This window comes from Ranitomeya variabilis, chromosome 4 (genome assembly GCF_051348905.1).
Source record: "Ranitomeya variabilis isolate aRanVar5 chromosome 4, aRanVar5.hap1, whole genome shotgun sequence".
NCBI classification, from domain to species: domain Eukaryota; kingdom Metazoa; phylum Chordata; class Amphibia; order Anura; family Dendrobatidae; genus Ranitomeya; species Ranitomeya variabilis.
In genome coordinates, this window is record NC_135235.1 from 683,867,025 (window position 1) to 683,893,775 (window position 26,751).

Consider the following 26,751-nt stretch of genomic DNA (forward strand, 5'->3'; position numbering starts at 1 on the left):
GCGTGGCATCTAGGAAGTCGTAGGTATGCTCCCTGGCTAATATTAGTTGTGTGGTAGATTTAGCTCACGGTCAGCTCAAGATTCCATCTCACAGAGCTCGTCCGTTATTTTTGTGTTCTGATGTTTCCCTGCCATTGGGAACCATGACAAGATTCCCAATCATCAGAAAAGACCAAAATATCATCCAGGTACACAATCATAAATCTATCCAGATACTCTCGGAAGATGTCGTGCATGAAGGACTGAAACACGGAAGGGGCAATAGAAAGCCCAAAAGGCATCACCAAGTACTCAAAATGGCCTTCGGGCGTATTAAATGCTGTTTTCCATTCATCGCCCTGCTTTATACGCACAAGATTATAAGCTCCTCGAAGATCTATCTTGGTGAACTAACTAGCCCCTCTTATCCGAGCAAACAGATCGGACAGCAGAGGCAAAGGGTACTGAAATTTGACCGTGATTTTATTTAGAAGGCGATAATCTATACAAGGTCTCAGAGAACCATCCTTCTTGGCCACAAAAAAGAACCCTGCACCCAAAGGTGACGAGGACGGGCGAATATGCCCTTTCTCCAAAGACTCCTTTATATAACTCCGCATAGCGGCATGTTATGGTACAGACAAATTAAAAAGTCGACCCTTAGGGAACTTACTACCAGGAATCAAATTTATAGCACAATCACAATCCCTATGAGGAGGTAGGGCACTGGATTTGGGCTCATCAAATACATCCTGGTAATCCGACAAAAATTCAGGGACTTCAGAAGGAGTAGAAGAAGCAATTGACACCAAAGGAACATCGCCGTGTACCCCTTGACAACCCCAACTTGACACAGACATTGCTTTCCAATCCAGGACTGGATTATGAACCTGCAGCCATGGCAGACCCAACACGACAACGTCATGCAAATTATGTAACACCAGAAAGCGAATAACCTCCTGATGTGCAGGAGTCATGCACATGGTCACTTGAGTCCAGTACTGAGGCTTATTCTTGGCCAATGGCGTAGCATCAATTCCCTTTAGTGGAATAGGGAATTGCAAAGGCTCCAAGATAAAACCACAGCACCTGGCAAATGACAAATCCATCAAATTCAGGGCAGCGCCTGAATCCACAAAAGCCATAACTGAGTAGGATGACAGAGAGCAAATCAAAGTAACAGACAAAATGAATTTAGGCTGTACAGTACCAATGGTGACAGACTTAGCGAACCTTTTTGTGCGCTTAAAACAATCAGAGATAACATGAGTGGAATCACCACAGTAAAAGCACAAACCATTCTGACGTCTGTGATTTTTGCCGTTCAATTCTGGTCACAATCCTGTCACATTGCATAGACTCAGGCTTCTGCTCAGAAAACACCGCCAGATGGTGCACAGGTTTGCGCTCCCGCAAACGCCGATCAATCTGAATGGCCAAAGACATTGGCTCATTCAGACCCGCAGGCGTGGGGAACCCCACCATAACATCCTTAAGGGCTTCAGAAAGACCCTTTCTGAAAATCGCTGCCAGGGCACACTCAGTCCATTGAGTGAGCACAGACCACTTCCTAAACCTCTGACAGTAAACCTCTGCTTCATCCTGACCCTGAGAGAGAGCCAGCAAAATCTTTTCTGCCTGGTCTACTAGATTAGGTTCCTCATAAAGCAATCCAAGCGCCAGAAAAAATGCATCCACATTTAGCAATGCAGGATCTCCTGGCGCCAGGGAGAATGCCCAATCTTGAGGGTCACCACGTAACAAAGAAATAATAATTTTAACTTGCTGAACAGGGTCACCAGAGGAACGAGGTCTCAGAGAAAGAAACAATTTGCAATTATTTTTGAAATTCAAAAACTTAGATCTAGCTCCAGAGAACAACTCAGGAATTGGTATTTTAGGCTCTGACATAGGACTGTGAACTACATAATCCTGAATGCTTTGTACCCTTGCAGTGAGATGATCCACACTAGACGACAGACTTTGAATGTCCATATCTGCAGCTGAATCCTGAACCACCCAGAGATTAAGGGGAGGAGAGAGGCTAAACACACTGCAGAGGAGAAAAAAAAAATGAGCTCAGGACTTCTCTTATCCCTCTTTTGCGATGCATTAACACTTTACGGGCCTGCTGTACTGTTATGGTCCTGGTGGTTAGGAACACATGAAATGACCTGATAGGTAAACCAGAAAATAAGGACAATCTCTGGGAATGTGGGAACTTTACTGACCGCAACCCTGATCCTATCAACACACACTATAGGCAGCCGTGGAGCGTTCTGTTTTGAATTCCGTTCTCGGACTCCCTCCTGTGGTCATGAGTGGTACTTTGTGAGTTCTGTTCTTGGGCTCCCTCTGGTGGCTTTCAGTGTTACGGCTGGTCTGTAGCTGGGCTCCAGCTGCCTCGTTTTCTGCTATGCTATTTTCTCGCTTGCTGGAAGCTCTGGGGTGCAGAGTTGCGCCCCTCACATCGTGAGTCGGTGTGGGGTTTTTTTGTATTCTCTGCGTGGATAATTTTAGTAGTATTTTATACTGACCGCACAGATTCCTTGCTATCTTCTGACTATTTAGTGTTAGCGGGCCTCATTTGCTAAAACCTGTTTTCATTTCTACGTTTGTGCTTTCCCCTTAACTCACCGTTATTATTTGTGGGGGGCTGTCTATACTTTGGGGTTTTTCTCTGAGGCAAGTGAGGCTTTGTTTCTCTCTAGGGGTAGCTAGTTTCTCAGGCTGTGAAGAGGCGTCTAGGCCTGTCAGGAACGCTCCACGGCTGCCTATAGTGTGTGTTGATAGGATCAGGGTTGCGGTCAGTAAAGTTCCCACATTCCCAGAGCTTGTCCTGTATTTCTGGTTTACTTATCAGGTCAGTTCATGTGTTCCTAACCACCAGGACCATAACAGCGTTCCTGACAGGCCTAGATGCCTCTTCACAGCCTGAGAACTAGCTATCCCTAGAGAGAAACAAAGCCTCACTTGCCTCAGAGAAATTTACCCCAAAGTATAGACAGCCCCCCACAAATAATAACGGTGAGTTAAGGGGAAAACACAAACATAGAAATGAAAACAGGTTTTAGCAAATGAGGCCCGCTAATAACTAAATAGTCAGAAGATAGCAAGGTATCTGTCAGTATAAAATACTACAAAAATTATCCACGCAGAGAATACAAAAAACCCCCACACCGACTCACGATGTGAGGGGCGCAACTCTGCACCCCAGAGCTTCCAGCTAGCAAGAAAATAGCATATAAGCAAGCTGGACTGAACTCATAATATACTAAGAAACATTTTCAAAAAGCAATGAGCAAAAATGAATTAGCAAGACTTAGCTTCTCCAGGAGGAGACCGGTCACAAGGGAAGTCCCAGAGAGATCTGAACCAGTACTGAATACAACGACAGCAGGCAACAAGTAAAGGTCCAGGTGGAGTTAAATAGGCAGCCAGCATAGCAGAAAACGAGGCAGCTGGAGCCCAGCTACAGACCAGCCGTATAGCTCAAAGCCACCAGAGGGAGCCCAAGAACAGAACTCACAAAGTACCACTCATGACCACAGGAGGGAGCCCGAGAACGGAATTCACAACACCCTCCCTCATTTCCCTAATCCCGCTTTTTAATACAAAATCTAATAAAAATATTTTAAAAAGAAAAATGAAAATATGGGACTAGTGTATGTAATATTACTGTGCAAAAAGGGAAATAATAAAAGTGCAGATGTGCTGCTAAGTACTAAACTGAAAATTATCCCAATTATAAAAGATATTTTTTGCTGTTTATTGTGAACAGTTAAGCAAGTTAAAGATTAAATGATGTCTAAAAGGCCTAAAGTTAAATATGACACATTTCCTTTGCATCTTAAGCTACGTTCACATTTGCGTTGTGCGGCGCAGCGTCGGCAATTTTGGCATGATTTTCGGCGCAAAAAAAATGCAACATGCAGCATCCTGTGCGCCCTGACACTTGTGCCAAAAATGACGCATGCGTCACAAAACGCAAGACAACGCATGTCCATGTGCCCCCATGTTAAATATAGGGGCACATGACGCATGCGCCGCTATGCGTCGCCGAACCTGCGCCCGACGCAAAGCAAATGTGAACGTAGCCTTAGGTATATATATATATATATATATATATATATATACACACATATACACACTAGATGGTTGCCTGTATTCTAGAATATGCATGTCCACGTAGTATATTGCCCAGTGATGTAGTATATTGCCCAGTTACGTACTATATTGCCCAGTGACGTAGTATATTGCCCAACCACGTAGTATATTGCCCAGTGATGTAGTATATTGCCCGGTGACATAGTATATTGCCCAGTGACGTAGTATACAGCACAGAGCCATGTAGTGTATTGCCCAGCGACATAGTATATTGCCCAGTGACGTAGTATACAGCACAGAGCCACTGTTGTGAATTCCGTTCTCGGCCTCCCTCCTGTGGTCATGAATGGTACTTCGGTGAGTTCTGTCCTTGGACTCCCTCTGGTGGCTTTGAGTTGAACTGCTGGTCCTTGAGGTTGGCTTGCTCAGCTGCTCTCGTTTATTGCTATGCTGGCTTCCCTATTTAACTCCACTCAGATCGTTACTTCATGCCAGCTGTCAATGTCTCAGTATTGGTTCAGATCTCTCTTGGACTTCTCTGATGACCTGTCTACTCCAGCAGAAGCTAAGTCCCTGCGAGTTCATTTGTTGTTACTGCTTCCTGAATATATTTCTTAGTACTGCTAAATTCTAGTCCAGCTTGCTATCATGATATTTCCTTGCTAGCTGGAAGCTCTGGGGGTGCAGAGTTGCACCTCCACACCGTGAGTCGGTGTGGAGGTCTTTTTGCATACTCTGCGTGGTTTTTGTAGTTTTTTGTGCTGACCGCATAGTTCCCTTTTCTTTCCTCTGATTATTTAGTGAAGACAGGCCTCCTTTGCTAAAACCTGTTTCATTCCTGTGTTTGTGACTTTCCTCTTAACTCACAGTCAATATATGTGGGGGCTGCCTTTTCCTTTGGGGAATTTCTCTGAGGCAAGGTAAGGCTTCTATTTCTATCTTTAGGGGTAGTTAGCTCTTAGGCTGTGAAGAGGCGTCTAGGGAGAGTTAGGTACGCTCCACGGCTATTTCTAGTGTGTGTGATAGGAGTAGGGTTTGCGGTCAGCAGAGTTCCCACTTCACCAGAGCTTGTCACTATTTCTAGTTTAACCATCAGGTCATTCCGGGTGCTCCTAACCACCAGGTCCATAACAAGCCACGTAGTATATTGCCCAGCCACGTAGTATATTGCCCAGCCACGCATGTCACAGCTTTAAAAATAAAAAACAAACATATACTCACCTTCCCAGGTCCCCTTGTAGTCCTGTTGCCTGTGTGCGATGCACGCGGCAGCTTCCGGTCCCAGCCTTGGTATGAGCGCAGGACCTGTGATGACGTCGCGGTCACATGACCGTGACGTCATGGCAGGTCCTTCTCGCACAGGGCCTGTGATGACTGTGACATTATGGCAGGTTCTTCTCGCATACCATCCTTGCCACCGGAACCTGCTGCTTGCATGGAACGGTTACAGAAGCGTAGCGAGGAGCGGGAAAGGCGGTGGAAGGGGAGTATATAATGATTTTTTATTTATTATTTTTCACATTAGATCTTTTTACTATTGATGCTGCATAGGCAGCATTAATAGTAAAAACTTGGTGACACAGGGTTAATAGCGGCGGTAACGGAGTGAGTTACCCGTGGCATAACGCGGTCCGTTACTGCTGGCATTAACTTTGTGTGAGCGGTGACTGCAGGGAGTATGGAGCGGGCGCCGGGCACTGACTGCAGGGGAGTAGGGAGGGACTAATCGGACTGTGGCTGTCGCTGATTGGTCGCAGCAGCCATGACAGGCAGCTGGCAAGACTAGTGACTTGGATCCCATGACAGACAGAGGCCGCGACCAATGAATATCCGTGACAGACAGAAGGACAGACAGAAAGACGGAAGTGACCCTTAGACAATTATATAGTATATATATATATAGAGAGAGAGAGAGAGAGCGAGAGAAATATATATATATATATATATATATATATTATATACACTAGACTGTGGCCCGATTCCAATGCATCGGGTATTCTAGAATATGCATGTCCCCGTAGTATATGGACAATGATGATTCCAGAATTCGCGGCAGACTGTGCCCGTCGCTGATTGGTCGAGGCAACCTTTATGACATCATCGTCGCCATGCTGTGCCCGTCGCTGATTGGTCGAGGCCGCCAGGGATTTCCAGGACAGACAGACAGACAGACGGAAAAACCCTTAGACAATTATATATATATATAGGTATTGTAGTCGATGGGAGGTATGTGCCACATAAGTGCCTGGTTGCTGTAATGTAGCCCGGAGTATTTCTTTGTTGTATATTACCATGTATATATGTGTGTTCAGGACCTGTGGTGATGTCAGACCACATGGCTAATCATGTGATGGGTTACTGGGTGTGGTTAGCTTTATATAAGACAGGCTAATCCTTAACACAGGGGGATATGTGTGGAGCTGCTAGCCTCCAGTGTGTTAAGGCACCAGCACTGAGCCTGAAGGAATGGACAGTTGTTTTTCCCTTTTGCCTGAGTTAAAGGCCATTTCTTTTCCTGTTTATGCTAAACGGGTTTATGAAGCAATAAACCTTTGAACTTTTGTTGGAACCTGCCCCCTAAGTGTCAGCCGTCGCACCTGAGTGAGTGAAATCCCTAAAATTGGTGGTAGACGTGCGGGCAGCGTTCCCAGCGGAGACGAAAAGTCTGTTATTGAATGTCCTGGGTCAAGTCTGTTGTAAGCCAGCCGGGGAAAATGGAGGAACTGCTTAAACACTTGGTCCAGTTGCAGTCACAGCAGCAAGAGGCTAACAGGCTGTTGATGCAGCAAATACAGCAGGAGCAACAGCAGAGCCAGCAGGAGCAATGGCAGCAGATGCAACAGAACCAGCAGGAGCAACGGCAGCAGATGCAACAGAACCAGCAGGAGCAACGGGAGCAGATGCAGCTTCTGGCAACCGCCATCCAGGGCAAGACGAGTGCCCCAACCCCAGGTCTGGCTGATGACACCCACGTCCGGAAGACGGTAAGACGCGCATTGCAGAAAATGACCCCCGGGGATGATGTTGAGGCCTTCCTGACGGTGTTTGAGAGGGTCGCTGAGAGGGAAAAACTCCCGCCAGAGCAGTGGGCAGAGGTACTGGTGCCATACCTGACGGGAGAACCCCAGAAGGCGTACTATGAATTGACCTTGCAGGATGCCAGAGTATCACAAGTTGAAAGTCGAGATTCTCGCACGTTTGGGGGTGACACTGACTGTCAGGGCACAGCGAGTTCACAGCTGGGCCCATCACCGGGACAAACCGCCTCGCTCTCAAATGTTTGATCTGTTGCACCTGGTCCAGAAATGGCTGCAGCCAGAGTCATGTACACCTGCACAGACGGTGGAACGGGTAATGATGGATCGGTTTGTGCATTCACTTCCGAGGTCCATACAGACTTGGGTTGCCCAGGGTGATCCCCAGAATGCTGACGAACTGATCGGACTGGTCGAGAGATACCAAGGGATGGAAGGCTCCTTTGGGAGGTAGCCCATGCCATACTGGGGGTCCCAGAAAGCTGCTGAGTCCCAAAAAGGGGTGGTGCGTCCTAGGTCACAAATTTGCCCAAGGTCCCTACGGGTGATATTATTTGCTGGAAGTGCCACGGGCAAGGACATATAGCTGCCCATTGTTCCCAGACCACTGAGCAGATGGACTGCAGCATGGGACGCCGTTGTTCATACTATGCGTATCCTGCCTGCAGTGTGAACTCTCCGCCCAACGAGGGACCTCAAGCGTGTCCCGTAAAGGTGAACGGTCGAGCAGCAACGGCGCTGTTAGACTCAGGGAGCTTAGTGACCCTGGTGAGGGCCACTTTCCCTCTCCACCTGCTCCCGGGAAAGAAGGTCGGCGTGCGGTGCATACATGGTGATGCCAAGGACTACCCTTTGGCCAGGGTGGACATTGAAATGGCATGTGGCACTGAGTCCCACATAGTCGGCGTCGTGCAGGACTTGTTGCACCCTATAATTATTGGCCGGGATTTCTGTCTGTTTTGGGATTTGTGGGGAAAAGGTTCTAAGCTCCCTAGCAAGAGTAGGGAACCAGTGAACCCTGGAAGGGTGTCACCACACCCAGAGACAGACAGGTTTCCTTTTTGTGTGCTGGTTGGGGATGAGGAGGAAGTGTCCCCTGCATATGACACTATGGAGTTAGAGGTAACCGGTGAACATTTTGGGACTGCCCAACATAGGGACCCCACTCTGAGGGAAGCCTTTAACAATGTCACAGTTATTGACGGGGTGGTACAGGAGCCGGGGGCAGACACAAGGTTTCCCCATTTTCTGATGAGTGGGGAGTTGTTGTACCGGGTCACGAAAATAAGGGAGGAGTTGGTAGAGCAGTTGGTAGTGCCGGGTCCATATAGACGGAAGGTGTTGGACATGGCCCATTCACACATCTTGGGTGGACACCTAGGGGTGGAAAAACCGCAGGAACGGGTTGTGCAGAGATTCTATTGGCCTGGGTGTCACCGAGAAATAGTGAACTATTGCAGGTCCTGCCCTACATGTCAGCTAACTGCTCCCACACCTCATTTCCGGAACCCCCTTGTGCCACTGCCCATTATTGAGGTACCGTTCGAGAGAATTGCCATGGACTTGGTTGGTCCCTTAGTTAAATCAGCCAGGGGCCATCAGTATATATTAGACATCTTGGACTATGCCACACGCTATCCTGAGGCAATTCCCTTGAGAAATTCTTCCTCGAAGAGTATAGCCCGCGAGTTGGTCCATGTCTTTTCCCGGACAGGTCTGCCGAAGGAGATCCTGACTGACCAGGGGACACCTTTCATGAGCAAGGTGATGAGGGAGTTATGCAAAGCCCTGAAAATCTCTCAGTTGAGGACCTCGGTGTACCATCCCCAGTCAGATGGTCTTGTTGAGAGATTTAACAAGACACTGAAGAGCATGCTGAGAAAAGCTATAGAGAAAGACGGTAGAGACTGGGATTGTCTCTTACCCTATCTGATGTTTTCCATTTGTGAAGTTCCACAGGCCTCCACAGGGTTCTCACCGTTTGAGCTTCTATATGGCCGACATCCGCGAGGACTCCTGGATGTAGCCAAGGAAGCCTGGGAAGCTGAAGCCACGCCCAACAGAAGCGTCATTGAGCATGTGGCCCTGATGCAGCAGAGGATTGCAAAGGTGATGCCTATCGTGAAAGAACACCTCCAGGCACAAGAAGCTCAGGCCAGAATCTACAACCGGTCTGCAAGAGTGAGGCAGTTCAATCCGGGAGACCGAGTTATTGTGTTAGTTTCCACGGTGGAAAGCAAGTTCTTGGCCAAATGGCAAGGGCCATATGAGGTTGTTGAGAAACTTGGTGAAGTAAATTATAAAATTCACCAACCAGGAAGACAGAAACCATTCCAAGTGTACCAAGTGTCAACCTCATCAAGCCGTGGCAAGATAGAGAGCCGACAGTAACTCCATCGTTGTTAAGCAACCCAGAAGGTGAGGTTGGAGCGGTTACTATAGCGGAGACGCTATCGAAGACCCAGAAACAACAATGCCAGGAGTTACTCCAGAAAAACAGGGACCTGTTTTCAGAGTTGCCAGGACAGACGAAGGTCATAGCGCACGAGGTCCTAACAGAGCCACATGTGCGGGTGAACATGAAGCCCTATCGTATTCCTGAGGCTCGTCGAGAAGTTATCTCCAAGGAAGTGGAGCGTATGTTGAAGCTTGGAGTCATTGAGGAATCCAAGAGCGGTTGGTCGAGCCCAATTGTCCTGGTCCCAAAACCTGATGGAGAGTGGAGGTTTTGCAACGACTATCGGAAGTTGAATGAGGTCTCCAAGTTTGACGCTTATCCCATGCCCCGCGTTGATGAGCTCATCGAAAGGCTTGGGCCCGCCAGGTACATAACCACCTTGGATTTGACGAAGGGGTATTGGCAGATCCCCATGGCACAGGAAGCCAAGGAGAAGATGGCGTTTTCTACACCAGATGGATGTTTCCAGTATGTCCGGATGCCGTTTGGCCTACAGGGAGCTCCGGCGACCTTCCAGAGGGCTATGGATAGAATCCTTGCCCCCCATAAGGCATACGCTGCTGCGTACCTGGATGATATCGTCATCTTTAGCCTGGACTGGGAGAGTCATCTGGAAAAGGTCCAAGCGGTGTTTGATGCTATAAGAGAGGCCTGATTTACAATAAACCCGAGGAAGTGTGCCTTGGGTAAAGAAGAAGCTAAGTACCTTGGATACATAGTGGGTCGTGGAGAAATAAAACCCCAAATCAGTAAAGTGGAGGCAATTCAAACATGGCCAAAACCAGTTTCCAAGAAGCAAGTTAAAGCCTTCCTGGGAATCGTGGGATATTACAGGAGGTTCATCCCAAACTTCGCCACGATGGCTGCGCCTCTGACTGACCTGCTAAAAGGGACAAAATCAGTAATGGTTAAGTGGTCCGAAGAAACAGTCAGCCTTCCAAGAAATGAAAGAGGCTTTGTGTAAGCAACCCGTTCTGATGGCCCCAAACTTCAAAAAAAGAGTTTATTCTTCAGACAGATGCCTCAGATGTCAGGGTGGGAGCAGTCCTTTCCCAAGAGCTACATGGGGAGGAGCATCCTGTCCTCTATCTGAGTAGGAAGTTGTCCTCGTCTGAAAAGAACTACTCAGTCGTTGAGAAAGAGTGTTTGGCCATAAAGTGGGCGGTGGACACGTTACGGTACTATCTGCTGGGTCGTAAATTCAGACTGATATCTGACCATGCCCCACTAAGATGGATGAGGGAAACAAAGGGTAGAAATGCTTGGGTCACCCGTTGGTTCTTAGCCCTGCAGGACTTCAGTTTCCATGTGGAACATAGGGCCGAAAAGCTGCATGGTAATGCGGATGCTCTATCAAGAATCCCTTGTTTAGTGGGAAAAAGTGCCAAGCCCCACGGCTTTAGGCAGAGGGGGGAGGTATGTAGCATGGCTAAAGGGTGTGTAGTCGATGGGAGGTATGTGCCACATAAGTGCCTGGTTGCTGTAATGTAGCCCAGAGTATTTCTTTGTTGTATATTACCATGTATATATGTGTGTTCAGGACCTGTGGTGATGTCAGACCACATGGCTAATCATGTGATGGGTTACTGGGTGTGGTTAGCTTTATATAAGACAGGCTAATCCTTAACACAGGGGGATATGTGTGGAGCTGCTAGCCTCCAGTGTGTTAAGGCACCAGCACTGAGCCTGAAGGAATGGAGTTGTTTTTCCCTTTTGCCTGAGTTAAAGGCCATTTCTTTTCCTGTTTATGCTAAACTGGTTTATGAAGCAATAAACCTTTGAACTTTTGTTGGAACCTGCCTCCTAAGTGTCAGCCGTCGCAACTGAGTGAGTGAAATCCCTACAATATATATATATATATATATATACACACACACACACACACACACACACATTTTTTACATTTTAAAAAGTACAAAAAGGAAAAGGGGGTGATGAAAAGATGAAAAAGTTGGGCATGCTTGGAGATTTGTGTGCTCAGTCTTCTTTGACCCAGGTTTCACACCTTAATTAACCTGTTAGGGTTACGGCTTGTTCAGTATCATTGTTAGGAAAGGCCAGATGATGTAAATTTCCCAGCTTTGTAAAAATCCAGCCTCCTCTAACCTTGTGCCAAAAAACAGCAGTCATGGGTTCTAAGCAGCTGCCTAGCACTCTGAAAATGGCGGAGGCCCACAAAGCAGGAGGATATAAGATGATAAAGCATTTTCAAGTTGCCCTTTTCTCAGTCCTAAATGTAATTAAGAAATAACAGTTAACAGGAACAGTGGAGGTCAAGATAAGGTCTGGAAGACCAAGCAATATATTTCTGTATTGTCGCGAGGAGCAAAGGTCGGAGCGGGGCGCCGATGTGCATCGGCGGAGGACCTCATTCTCTCCTTGGAGGACCGAATGGCATCCTGAGTGCAGTCCCAAATGTCCCGTGCCTCCACAGCCCAGTCTGCCACCCTGGAGTCGGCGGAAGACACGGCATAGGCACAGGTACCCGCGGATGCTGAACATAGTTAAGGAGGAATGGGGTCTGTCCAGTGGAGTCAGCTACGGCATTGTTCAGCGCAAACTCTGCCCACGGTAGCAAGGATGCCCAGTCATCCTGCCTGGCTGAGAGAAAATGTTGCAGATATGTGACCAAGGTCTGGTTGGCCCTCTCTACCAACCCATTTGTCTCGGGATGATATGCAGAAGAGAGATTCAACTCAATGCTGAGAAGACGACAAAGCTCTCTCCAGAACCGAGATGCAAACTAAGGACCCCGGTCACTGAAAATTTTGTCCATCATACCGAGTAGGCGGAAGGTGTGTTTTATAAACCAAATATTAAAGAAATAGGAGAACTAGAGTTTTCATATATTAAAAAAATTCCATTATTTATTTATGTAAAAGAAGTTAATTTTAGATACACGTGATACAGAAATTATATACATAAATAAATACAATGTTTAATTACATATCATATTATCATATTCATAGAGATTGATCCTAAAAGGTGATAATATAGAGCTGCCGCCAACCGGGACAAATGTAACACAGTGCTGAAAACTATGTCTACCTGAACCATGTGTCAAATCATGGGCTCATAATCATGCCATTAATCCTAAGCCAAAAACACAGGTCATTTCTCGTGGTACAGCGCTGTTGCAAGGAAACACACACACATTAACAAAATAAGGGGTTAATTACCCATAACGGTGTCTCTATTTGAGTCCAGTCCTGTAATCTTCGGGTCAGAACGATTACAGTGATATCTAATTTATATCATTTTTTTATGTTTTGTCACTTTTATACGATAAAAACTTTTATATAAAAAATAATTATTTTTGCATCACTTTATTCTGAGGACAATAACTTTTTTATATTTTCGTTAATGATGCTGTATGGCGGCTCGTTTTTAGCGGGACAAGATGACGTTTTCAGCGGTACCACGGTTATTTATATCCGTCTTTTTGATCGTGTGTTATTCCACTTTTTGTTTGGGGGCATGATAATAAAGCGTCATTTTTTTGCCTTGTTTTTTTTCTTTTTTACGGTGTTCACTGAAGGGGTTAACTAACGGTTAACAGTTTTATAGGTCAGGTCGTTACGGACGTGGTGATAAATATGTATACTTTTATTTATTTTTTATTTAGATAAAGAAATGTATATTGTAAAAAAAATTATTATTTCTTTCTTTAGGATTTTTTTTTACATTTTTTTACACATGTAAATATTTTTTTTTTTACATTTCCCCAGGGGGGACATCACAGTAAAGTGACAGATCGCTGATCTGACACTTTGAAGAGCACCGTGTCAGATCAGCGATCTGACAGGCACTGCAGGGAGGCTTCCCGGTGCCTGCTCTGAGCAGGTGCTTGGAAGCCACCTCCCTGCAGGACCCGGATGCAGCCCAGTGGCCATTTTGGATCCGGGCCTACAGGGAGGAGGAGGTAGGAGACCCTCGGAGCAAAGCGATCACATCGCATTGCTCCGAGGGACTCAGTGAAGCACGCAGGGAGCCCCCTCCCTGCGAGATGCTTCCCTATGCCGCCGGAGCGCTGCGATCATCTTTGATCGCAGTGTGCTGGGGGTTAATGTGCCAGGAGCGGTCCATAACTGCTCCTGGCACATAGTGCCGGATGTCAGCTGCGATGGTCAGCTGACACCCGGCCCTGATCGGCCGTGCTCCACCTGTGAGTACGGCTGATCAGTGATGACGTACTATCCCGTCGGTGGGCATATGGGCCCACCCCACCTCGATGGGATAGTACGTCATATGTCAGAAAGGGGTTAAGAGCCATTTACTATCTGCAAATAGCCCCAGTTCTGACAAAAGCCCTATAGTTCAGACAGAGAACAGATGTATGGGCAAAATCCTCAGAATAACTCAGTCCCTCACTATCCAGAGTATCTATTTGCTAGTTAGAACCTGCATATGTTAAGTAATCTATATATTTTTTTATTATTGAAATACTAATATTTTACAGTGGCTTACCTTCCTTCTGGAATGACTGCCTTCTAGACATCTGTCCAATCAGCAGTCTTCCTCATGATTGTGGAGCTACTGAAACAGACTAAGGGACCTTTTTTAAATGTTTAGGAAGCCATTGCAGGGGTTTTTGTTTTAATTTACTGACATAATGACTTTTGGGTTTTCATTGGCTGTAGATTTATTCAACAGAAATAAACACTTGAGATAGATCACTCTGTAATGACCCTATATAATATGAGTTTCACTTTTTGCATTGAAGAACTGAAATAAATTAACTTTCTGATAATATTCTAATTTAGTGAGAAGCACTTGTATGTGACTATGTAAAAACAATTAAGACCATAAAAAAAGCTTCTCCCCTTTTTTGAATTATTTTCTAAATGTGTTTATTAAACCACAAATCAAAATGTACTCATTAGTATACAACCACAATAATACATATGCATCTGTCAAAGTGGTTATAAAAGAACAGCAAATTTGTACATTTAATTGTTTGCACAATTTTAGTTTCTCAAATCCATATAATGCTTTATGGACAATAGATTAATTAGCAAATAAACAAAAAAACAATATTTAGCCATATATATTTAGTAGTATATAGCTCAAAAAGACACTACATAACTAATTAAACTACAACTATCCTGCCGCCAAGTATAGTCACACAATATTAATAGTCTTGTGATGCCATAAAATAGAATTCGATGCATTCTAAACATAACATTCATGGTGGTACTGGACCGCTACGTACTGGTATAGTAAGATGAGAAGAGTTCCACCTGTCCCAAATCTTGTCATATTTCCCTAAACACCTACTATTCTGATATAGAATTCGCTCATATGGTGTAGCTAAATTTACTAATTCAATCCAAGCTCTGAGAGAGGGATGTGAACCACCCATCCAATGTAATGCCAACACTTTCCTGGCCAGAAAAGGTGTCTCGCGCAGGAAAATCCTAGTATAGTGTCCCATGTCTCCTCAACCAACACCCCAAATAAACAAACTAGTGCACTAAGAGGACCAGGGGTTTGTATTAAGGATGTCAGAAACGATGTTACCGCGCTCCAGTAGGAAAGAATAATGAGGCAGTCCCATATCATATGTATAAAATCTGCGTCTAGTGAATGACATGTCAAACATTCTGAGGATTGGAGCTGACCCATTTAAAAAAGTTGTAATGGAGTCAGATATGATATATTATATACAACTGAATCATTCTATTATTAACAGATGGGGATACCTTATCTCCTCCGAGTCTTCACCTTAAGCATCAGAGATAAGTCCTTCCCATTTCCCCTTAATTATCATTATAGCGGAGTCAGTTCCCACAGACATGTACGTATATAAAACGGAAATGAGACCTTGGGGACCTTGTGATTTAAGGACACCCATTAAAGGGAGAGATGAGATAGTTTGGGTCGTATTCATATAACGTAAATGCGAAAGAATTGGAACCTCGGGATATTATATTTAGTTTGTATTTGTTCAAAGGACATTAAAACATCATGATCATATAAATCTTTTACCAAGGAAACATTATGTAAGATCCAGAAATCAGTGGATGAGTGGTTTAGTAACACTGGGAAATAATTATTCCATAGCTGCATTTCAGCTATAATGTCCTTAAAGCTAATTACTTTTTTCATTTGTTTCCAAACTGACCGCGCTAATTGAAGTAGGGGCAATAATCGAGGGACATTAAGTTTGTTTCCAGGAAACTTAACAGGCAATCAACCCTTGCAGCATGGACTAGATGACTTTCCGAGGCATCCATTTACCAAAAGCTTTAACCTGCCAGGACAAATAGTATAAAAAGAAGTCCAGCAATGCCCCTCCTCCCGTTTGTTTAGACCTCTGCAAAGTAGTTAAGTTTAAGTCTAATTTTCCCCCATATAAAAGACGTGATCATGGAATTTAAATTTGGGAAAAAGGATTTAGGAACCAATACAGCACTATGTTGTAGGGAGTAGCTAAACTTAGGAAGTAAAATCATCTTAATTAAATTTATACGACCGGCTACAGATAATGGAAGTTTACTCCAAGAGCCAAATTTAAGCTTGATCAGTTCCAATAGTGGAGGAATATTAAGCTGTAGGTCAAGGTCACTGCATTTGGGTATATTAATTTTTAAGTATTTAAAATGAGACACAATAGGAAATGGAGACAAGATATCAAGGTGGACCATTGGCTATGAGAAAGGGGCAATAAGGCAGACTTATCCCAATTTATGTATAACCCCGAGCATTTACTAAATGTATCTATGGTAGTAATCACCTGTGACGTCCCATCTATAAATATCACCATATCATCAGCATATGAGCCGATAGTGTTTAAATGATCTGCTATGTTTATACCCCTAATATTTGGAGAGGACCTTATACGTATTGCCAACGCCTCAATCGCAAGAGCAAAGAGGGCCGATGTGAGGTGGCATCCCTGACGTGTTCCCCTAGATAGAGAAAATGATTCCGATACAGAGGGATTTATAATTATACGAGTTTTAGGTTTCACATACATTACGCCAATCCATTTTTTTAAATCTAGCACCAAAACCATATTTCTGTAAACAAGCAGACAAGAAAGGCCAATCAAGGGAGTCAAAAGCCTTGCCTGGTTCCCCAGTTCAAAGTAGGATTCACGGGTAAAAAATAGTTTGCGTTTAGATTTGGTGTCCATATATTTGATATATAGTCTATGTGAGGTCAGCCACTCAATTCTATTTTCATTAGTTTGACTAGATATGTACGCGGCTTCTGAGTCCTTCAATCGCTGTTCCATCTCATCATCCTCCCGTGAAGTTACCCGTTTAATATAAGAAATTGTAAAACATAAAAATCCTCTTAAGTACGCCTTGAGGGTATCCCAAAATAGGTTAATATTCTGGGGTTCAGGGTGGGATGAAATTAAATGATCTAATTGATCAATAGTTCTATCATTCAAACCTATTAGCTTTAGCCAGAATGGATTTAACTTCCACAATATATTATTATACATTTTTATAGCGTCATTTATTCCATGGCGCTTTACATGTGAAAAGGGGGCAAATATAGACAAATACAATTAAACATGAGCAAAAAATAAGGCACACAGGTACATAAAGAGGGAGGACCCTGCCCACGAGGGCTCACAGTCTGCAGGGGATGGGTGCGGATACACTAGGAGAGGGTAGAGCTGGTTGTGCGGCAGTTCAGTAGGTTGAGGATCACTGCAGGCTGTTGGCTTGTTGGAAGAGGTGAGTCTTCAGGTTCTTTTTGAAAGTTTCTATGGTAGGCGAGAGTCTGATGGGGGAAGCACGGGAGAAGTCTTGGATGCGGTTGTGGGAGGAAGAGATGAGAGGGGATTAGAGAAGAAGATCTTGAGAGGATCGGAGGTTGCGTGTAGGTAAGTGCCGGGAAACCATGTCACAGATGTATGGAGACAGGCTGTGGATGGCTTTGTACGTCATTGTAAAGGTTTTGAACTGGAGTCTCTGGGCAATAGGATGCCAGTGAAGTGCTTGGCATAGGGGAGAGGCAGGTTAATAGTGGGGAGACAGATATATTAGTCGGGCAGCAGAGTGTAGGATGGATTGGAAGGGTGCCAGAGTGCTAGAGGGGAGGCCAGAGAGTAAGTAAGGGCATGCACTAGTGTTTTTGTGGTGTCACGGTCAAGGAATTCATAGATCCGGGAGATATATTTGAGTTTGAGGTGGCAGGAGGAGGCAAAGGCTTGGATATGTGGCTTGAAAGAGAGGGCAGAGTAGGGGATGATACTGCATACCGTAGGATTCTATGAGTTGTCCCAGGCCGAAGGTGTAGTTGGGGAAGAGTAGGGGTCCTAGAACAGAGCCTTGAGGAAAACCGACAGACAAGAGGAGGAGTGAAGAGGTGGTGTGGGGGAGGGAGACACTGAATGTTCGGTCTGTCAGATCTGACGAGATCCAGGATAGGGCCGAGTCTGTGATGTCAAGAGATGAGAAGATCTGTAGCAGAAGGGAGTGGTCCACAGTGTCAAAGGCAGAAGACAGGTCCAGAAGGAGGACAGAGTAGTGTTGCTTGCTCTTGGCAGTTAATAGGTCACTGGTGACTTTAGTTAGGGCAGTTTCAGTTGAGTGATGGGGTCGGAAGCCAGATTGTAACCGGTCAAAGAGGGAGCAGAAGGAGAGGTGGGAGGACAGTTCAAGATGGACATGTTGTACCATAAATTTTAAGGCATAAGGAAGAAGAGATATCGGGCAATAGCTAGACACAGAGGATGGGTCGAGGGAGGGCTTTTTGAGGATGGGTGTGATCTTGGCATGTTTGAAGGATGAGAGGAAGACACTTGTTGTGAGTGAGAGGTAGAAGAGCGGTGTTAGGGTTGGGATGAAGACCGTGGCAAGATTAGGGATGAGGTGGGACAGGAGCAGGTCAAGCGTGCAAGTGGTGAGGTGTGATCTTGACAGGAGGGTGGAGAGCTGATCTGCCATGGTGAAGCTGGTTTTCGAGGAGCAGGGTTAAGCAGCTAAGAGGGGCATTGGGTGCTGTGAGCCAAAGCTTTCTCTGCCTATATCTTAAAAAAGATTGATACGATCAAAGTCTTCAGCAGAAATGAGAGGGGAGGGAGGGGGTGCGGTTACGGTTCATTTGGCCAAATCTAAGTCTATGTATAATTAGACTGTGATCCGAGAACCCTTTATTACCATGCTTTATGTCATCTACCCACGTAGCTAAACTACTGGATCCAAGTATATAGTCTATACGGTATAGAATGCGTCTAGTAGATGAGTGACAAGTATATTCCTTCACCTTAGGATGACGCATCCTCCATAGATCTAGCCACCCACTACCCTCTATGACTAGTGCTAGCTGAGACGAAGATGGAGAAGGGGTCCATACAGAAGTCCCCCCATCCAGCCTAATTCTGTCAAGACAATTGTCCATGACTAGATTAAAGTCTTCCATGCATATAATGTGTGCATCCGGATAATTTAAAGCAAAGCTCATTGCCATTTGAAGAACCGAGACATTGGCTGGGGGAGGATTATAAAACACACAATATAAGGTACCTACTTGAATTTATCAATGCATGTACAAAAATAAAGCATCCCTCAGGGTCTTTCTGAGCCTCCTTGACCTCCCATCTAACGTCTCTATGTATCAATAATGATATACCCCCTTGAATAACTAGTATGGGATGTGTGAATGAACCATTGCACCCATGGTTTCTGTACGCACCGAGCTGAATCTCTGGTTAGGCGCGTTTCAACCAAAGCCACAATATGAGGGTGATAACGCTTAATCTGTTAAAATACCTTAACTCTCTTAAGAGGAGATTTAAGACCCCTCACATTCCAAGTCATACATATAATTTTAGAAGCCATGTTTTCTCATCCAAATATGATATACATTATAACACAGGTAAAATTTACAGGCATCATATAAAGACTCTTGGCGGCAGCTTCTACATAAACAACAAACAGAACTGATATAAGTGAGAACAAAATAAATGTCAAAAATAAAGTTGCAAGTCTTGTGCTCCTATCATGGATTGAACAAGGGAATACCCTCACTGAACACAGTGTCCGGTATTGCTGTTCAACTGGACGCTAGTGGAAAAAGCTCAAATCATACAATTGTTAGGAGAGTTCCAAATTAGCTGCAAGCATATCAGGACTTTTTTTCATGAGATCCCATATGGGATCGGAACCACTCAGCTGCCTCCGCTGGATCCGTAAAAAAATATGGAAGAACCCTCATGGACAATTCGGAGTCGAGCTGAATAGATCATTGAAGATAGAACATTCTTTCTTCTGAGCTGCTTCTTGATCTCCATAAACTGTGCCTGTTGTTTCTAGAGTTCCATAGAGAAATCAAGGAATATTGAAATCGTGGCATTATTGAACTTAATAGGACTCTTTTGTCGTGCCATGCATATAATAGCATCTCTGTCTTTACTACTGAGGAGACGGAGTCTAGGTAGACTGCCTGCAGGAAGAGATTTTATAGGGACCCTATGAGCCCTTTCCACAGAAAATGTGGAGGAGAATTCATCTCCCAAAGTATCCTTTAGCCAACCTTCAAGGAATTGCTCATGCTGCTGGCCTTCCGAACGCTCCGGTAATCCAATGATTCGAATGTTATTCCGGCACAGTCTATTTTCCAGATCATCTGCCTTTTGCTTCCAGGCATTTATGGAGCCAGCCTCTTTTGTCAATTTAGTCTCTATAGGTGTAAGATTGTCCTCCAAGTGTGATAATCTTGATTCAACTTCTGTAAAGCGCCTCCCCATGGCTTGCAAATCTTGCCCTACTTCAGAGTGCACATCCTCTATTTTTCCGGTCAGGGATATTCTAGGTAAAGATATGGCTTGCATTAACTGTTTGGATGACTGTTTAAGAGTTAGATCCTATTGGTCACCATCTTCTCACTATCAGAAATGCGTTTTTTACACTGATCCGCAGTCTTAGCATGTGATGGATTATTCCTGAGAGATCATGCATTATCAGATGGATCAATCCTTGCAAACTCTTAGTTTGTTTGCCATCCCTGACCATTTTAAATGATTCATGGTTAACAAATATAAAGTATAGCAAGTTGAGAAAACTTGTATTTATAGAGTTCCCTGTTTCTCTACTTCCAGATGCAGCAGTATTATTATAAAGTATACATATACTTGTCTAGGCACATTAATACAGAGGAGTGCAAACAGCTCCAAGTATTTAGTAAGGTAGAGTGCTGGGTTTTATGGCAAATCTGAAACTGTTGCACAAGTCCTGTGTAGCAGAATGACCTGCAGCATCTGCAGGGATGGCAACAAGAGTCCAGAGACCCTTGAAATGGCGGGAACCGACGAACCAGCTATATTATCAATAAGGGAGCGCTGAGCTCATTTCTCAGAGCTCACACCATGCTTCCCCCTCAGGTACCTCCAGGATATAGCCGCACTGCTCCGTCAGTCCCTCCAGGAGCAAAGTCCACAGCTCCATGCCTCCTGCCACCCAAGCGCACAGTAGAAAATGTCCACCTTCCTCCACAGGCCTTATGTCCCATGAGAGTTTAATCAGAACCCGACACACCAGAGTCGCGGACCGCACTTCTCCAGGAGCCGGAGACCTCCAAGAGCCCAGGGAACTACACTGCTTGCAGGTAAACTCACTTTAACAAAGTCAGGATTGTGACATGATTATAGGAGCTCTGTCTGGACATGTCCTCTCAGCTCCACTACACCGCCACTCCCTCCTGTGTGAATTCTTTGTTGGCTAGAAAGATTGTTTCTTCACAAAACATTTTCCGCATTATGAACATGAAAATGGCTTCTTCCCTGTGTGGGTTTTCTGGTGGCTATCAAGAGTCGCTTTCCTGTTAAAACATTTCCCACATTCTGAACATGAAAAAGGCTTCTCTCCTGTGTGGGTTTTCTGGTGGCTAACAAGATTCACTTTGTGGTTAAAACATTTCCCACATTCTGAACATGAAAAAGACTTCTCCCCTGTGTGAGATCTATGATGTCTGAAAAGAACTGATTTATCTAGAAAACATTTCCCACATTCTAAACAGGAAAAAGGCTTCTCCCCTGTGTGGGTTTTCTGGTGGCTAACAAGATTCGATTTCTGGTTAAAACATTTCCCACACTCTGAACAGGAAAAAGGCTTCTCCCCTGTGTGAGATCTATGATGTCTGACAAGAACTGATTTATCTAGAAAACATTTCCCACATTCTGAACAGGAAAAAGGCTTCTCCCCTGTGTGGGTTCTCTGGTGCCTAACAAGATTCACTTTGTGGTTAAAACATTTCCCACATTCTGAACAGGAAAAAGGCTTCTCCCCTGTGTGAGATCTATGGTGTCTGATAAGAACTTTTTTTTCTGTAAAACATTTCCCACATTCTGAACATGAAAAAGGCTTCTCCCCTGTGTGAGATCTATGGTGTCTGATAAGAACTTTTTTTTCTGTAAAACATTTCCCACATTCTGAACATGAAAAAGGCTTCTCCCCTGTGTGAGTTCTTTGGTGGGTAACAAGATTTGCTTTCTGGTTAAAACATTTCCCACATTCTGAACAGGAAAAAGGCTTCTCCCGTATGTTGGTTTTCTGGTGGCTATCAAGAGTCGCTTTCCTGTTAAAACATTTCCCACATTCTGAACAGGAAAAAGGCTTCTCCCCTGTATGAGATCTATGGTGTCTGATAAGAACTTTTTTTTCTGTAAAACATTTCCCACATTCTGAACATGAAAAAGGCTTCTCTCCTGTGTGGGTTTTCTGGTGCCTAACAAGATTCACTTTGTGGTTAAAACATTTCCCACATTCTGAACAGGAAAAAGGCTTCTCCCCTGTGTGGGTTTTCTGGTGGCTAACAAGATTCGCTTTCCTGTTAAAACATTTCCCACATTCTGAACATGAAAAAGGCTTATCTCCTGTGTGAGTTTTTTGATGGGTAACAAGATGCGCTTTGTGGTTAAAACATTTCCCACATTCTGAACATGAAAAAGGCTTCTCCCCTGGGTGGGTGTTCTGGTGGCTAACAAGATTCCCTTTCCTGTTAAAACATTTCCCACATTCTGAACATGAAAAAGGCTTCTCTCCTGTGTGGGTTTTCTGGTGGCTAACAAGATTCGCTTTCCTGTTAAAACATTTCCCACATTCTGAACATGAAAAAGGCTTCTCCCCTGTGTGGGTTTTCTGGTGGCTATCAAGAGTCGTTTTCCTGTTAAAACATTTCCCACATTCTGAACATGAAAAAGGCTTCTCCCCTGTGTGGGTTTTCTGGTGGCTATCAAGAGTCGCTTTCCTGGTAAAACATTTCCCACATTCTGAACAGGAAAAAGGCTTCTCTCCTGTGTGAGTTCTTTGGTGGGGAACAAGCTGCGCTTTCCGAATAAAACATTTTCCACATTCTGAACATGAAAATGGCTTCTCCCCTGTGTGAATTCTCCGGTGACTGACAAAATCTGATTTCTGGTTAAAACCTCTCCCACACTTGGAACAAGAAAATACATTGTTTGCTTTGTGAAGGTTTTGTTGTTTGAGAAAGGACTGTATTAGGGGAAAACTATTTCCATATTCTGATAATGAAGATGTCTTCATTGCTTTAGGAGCAGTTCCTTTTTTAATGCTTATTTTGTGACTTTGATTTTCCATAGTAGTAGGTAATGAATCAGAAGACAGGACCTTTTCCAAAAGATCAGATGACAGATCTTTGCGGTGATGGGATGGTGGTGTATCTGGAGTAATGGCATTCACTTCAATTGTATCCTGTGGGATCTCAAGATCATCTGATTTAAACATTGAAGATGTCAGCTGTCCTGCTGATCTCCTGGTACGGTCATCTGCCAAGAATAAAACCAATTATTATTTTAGAATAAAATATCCTTGAATTCTATATTTTTGAACATTTCTACTTAAATGGTCTGTAAAAATGGAAAGTTATGCAAAATTATTTAATTATTCACCAAGACAATGACAGTTTACAGTTAACTAGACTGTGCTCAAACCACATTAAGCATCCATGCTTTTGGCATCACTATAGGAGAAGAAACCACTTATTTTACGGCATGTGTATCTCCTGGAGCACAATCTGGGAACTATGTGTTGGGTAATAACTTGGGATATTTGCAATTTTCATTTTCCAACATCCACTGTGCGTGCTAATATCTGGAAACTGCCAATGGAGTCAAAATAGTCACCATTCCTATAGATTAATTCATTGAGGGTTATAATTTACAAAATGGAGTCACTTTAAAGGGATTTCATCCGCTCTGGTTTTCTGCAATTTTGTCATATTAGGGATTCTGCAAATTTTGTCATATTAGGGATTCTGCAAATGGTGTTTCCCATCTCCTCTGGTATCTGCTCCTGCAATGTCTGCTTTGGACACCAGACGCGGCTTACTCATTCTGCAGGCGATGCTGGTAAGAGATGGGGTTGGAACCAGAAGCTGTTGGCAGTGCAGGCTCTATCCAGCCACTAAGATTAGGGAGCCTGTCATCTGTAGTACCATCCAGTCTGGCAGTATGGGCATGTGTGCTGTCAGCTGCAGTAATCTGCTCCCTGTTTTAGACAACTGGAAAGCACCACACCTTTTTTAATCAGATAAATTTCTATTAACCATGATATTCACAACAGATCACATGTTCATACTCATTTTATGTTTTACAGTAAATTACCCCCCCCCCCCATGGAGACCATATCAGGTGGAAACAATAATTCATCCATAGTTGACAATATCAACCAGAGTTCCAGTTTACCAAAAGTTGTACTCTATACTGGTATAACATTAATTAATCCTATCCAACCACGGCTGCCATAATGAAGAGAATAAATCCAGCCGTCTCTCCTGGTGTAAATACTTTTCTCAAATTCAATTATGTGGCTCTTTTGAGCAATGAATTCGCGTCCGGACGGAGGCTCCTCTCTAACCCAATATTTTGCAATCAGTTTCCTTGCAATAAACAATCTTGCAATTACAATTTTAGTTGTATTGCCAGTTAACATTTCCTCCACATACCCTATACATATACATATCAACGGATGTCGTATGTCGCATGTGGCATGTGGTATGTCGCATGCGGTATGTCGCGTATGTCATGTCGCGTATGTTATGTCGCGTATGTCATGTCGCATGTTGTATGTCGCATTGTGCATGTCGTATGTCGCATGTTGTACATCGCATGTTGCATGATGTATGTCGCATGTTCAATGTTGCATGTTGTGCATGTCAAATGTATGTAACATGTATGTTGCATGTTGTATGTCGCATGTTGTACGTCGCACGGTGCATGTCGCACGTCGCATGGTGCATGTCGCATGGTGCACGTCGCACGGTGCACGTCGCACGGTGCACGTCGCACGGTGCACGTCGCATGGTGCACGTCGCATGGTCAATGTTCTATGTTTTGCATGTCAAATGTCGTAACATGTAGGTCGCATGTTGTATGTCGCATGGTGCATGTTGTATGTTCAATGTTGTATGTTGTGTGTTGTATGTGCACACAGTCTAGACGAGCCCAGCTCTGCTACATCTGGATGCCTGACAAATACTTGCTTTTCAGGCATACTGATCACATGGATTTATTTGGAGAAAAATTATTTGTATTGAGCTTTTCAAATATTTTAGTAGTCCATTTAAAATGGGCAAGGCAAGGGGCAAGGGACGGGGAAGTGGCCGTGATGCTGATGGTGAACGCAGAGGATGAGGCCCAGCTGAAAGTGAACAACAAAGAGCCACATCTTCGCGCTCGACCTTCCTGTCCTACTTTCTAGGGGACCGCAGCACACCACTATTGAAGCCACAGCATTGTGAAATGATTGTTGGTTGGATACCGAATAATGCTTCCAGTCACTAAGCCACCACCACGTCTTCCACACGGTCAAGTATGAGTAGCCGTGAGTGAGGACCGGATATTAACCACCCTGATCTTCCTTCCTACCATCATGCCGAGTGCCCTGAGACAAATGATCCCGCACTTGGACACTCCAAAGAGCTGATCAGTTTACCCTTTAAAGATTCCGGACTCTCGGCCGGTCAATTTGAAGTGGGGCCACATGAGATCGCATGTAGCGATGCCTAAAGATTTAAACAGCCACGGTCACACGAAGGCGATGGTGGGAAAGTGTCACAAGAGGTGGACGATGAGACAATTGCCAGAAAGTCAGGAGGAGGAGCAGGGTGCAGATGTGGAGGATGACTAAAGTATCTGACCCAACCTGGCAGAACGACATGCAGAGCGAGGACAGCAGCACACATGGGGAAGGAGGCATATCACCCCAACAGGCAGGAAGAAGCAGTGTGGTGGCCATAGACAGAAGGCGTGCATCCGTTCCCCGTAACACCAACATGACGGAAGTTGCCATTCCAACTGTTAGATCTTCCAGAGTCAGGTTATTTTTTTAAAGACTCTGCCGATAACCCCAAACAGGAGATGGCACCAAAGCACCCGACTTTGTGGGCCGAACCCCAGGTTCCAGGAACACTGTCTGCAGGTGACACCACTGCTTCTTCCACTGTTTTGCATACAAGCCAATCCCCAGTTCACCGTACCTGTAAAGATGCCTCGGGTCCTGCACCTGATGTTGCCCACAGTCAACCAGCACCATCATCAATCCCATCCACGTCCTTGTCCCAGGGCAGCCTTCAGTTGTCTATACCCCAGTCACTGGAACACAAGGGGAAATACCCAGCCAACGCCCACAAGCCACAGTACTAAATTCTAACATTTCTCGTCTGCTTGCGCTCGAAATGTTGCCCTTTAGACTCATTGAGACGGAAGCTTTCCACAACCTGAAAGCGGTGGCCTTTCCAAGGTACTCGGTCCCCAGTCGCCACATGTCTCCTGGTGTGCCATACCAGCATTACACCAGCATGTGTCCCACAACATTACCCGTGCCCTCAACAAAGCTGTTACTGGGAAAGTCCACCTAACCACTGCCACGTGGACAAGTTCTTGTGGGCAGGGATGGTACATCTCACCGACGGCACACTGGGTTAACATAGTGGAAGCTGGGACCCAGTCGGACCTTGGGATGGAACACATCCTCCCCACGCCAAGGATATCGGGCCCTACGTCAATAAGGGTTTCCCCCACAGTCTACAGCTCCTGCAACTCCTCCTCCTACTCCTCTTCAGCCTCCATCTCTGAAACGAACACATCAGTCAGAAGCTGGAAGCACTTTTTCAGCCAAGCAGCAACAGGCTGTGCTGAAGCTAATCTGCTTAGGTGACAAACCGCACAATGCTGAAGAGTTGTGGACAGCG

General features: G+C 44.8%; 1 protein-coding gene across 3 annotated transcripts in view; it reads right to left on the reverse strand.

Moving 5' to 3' along the window:
* Nucleotides 1-12,446: 12,446 nt before the first annotated feature.
* Nucleotides 12,447-26,751, reverse strand: part of LOC143767589 (uncharacterized) — a 70,620-nt gene continuing 56,315 nt past the window's right edge. For all 3 annotated transcript variants that reach the window (XM_077256002.1, XM_077256003.1, XM_077256001.1), the window contains one exon: nt 12,447-23,326. In XM_077256002.1, the coding sequence (XP_077112117.1) occupies nt 21,297-23,326 (2,030 nt within the window). In that variant the 3' untranslated portion in view covers nt 12,447-21,296. The remainder of the gene's footprint in view (nt 23,327-26,751) is intronic.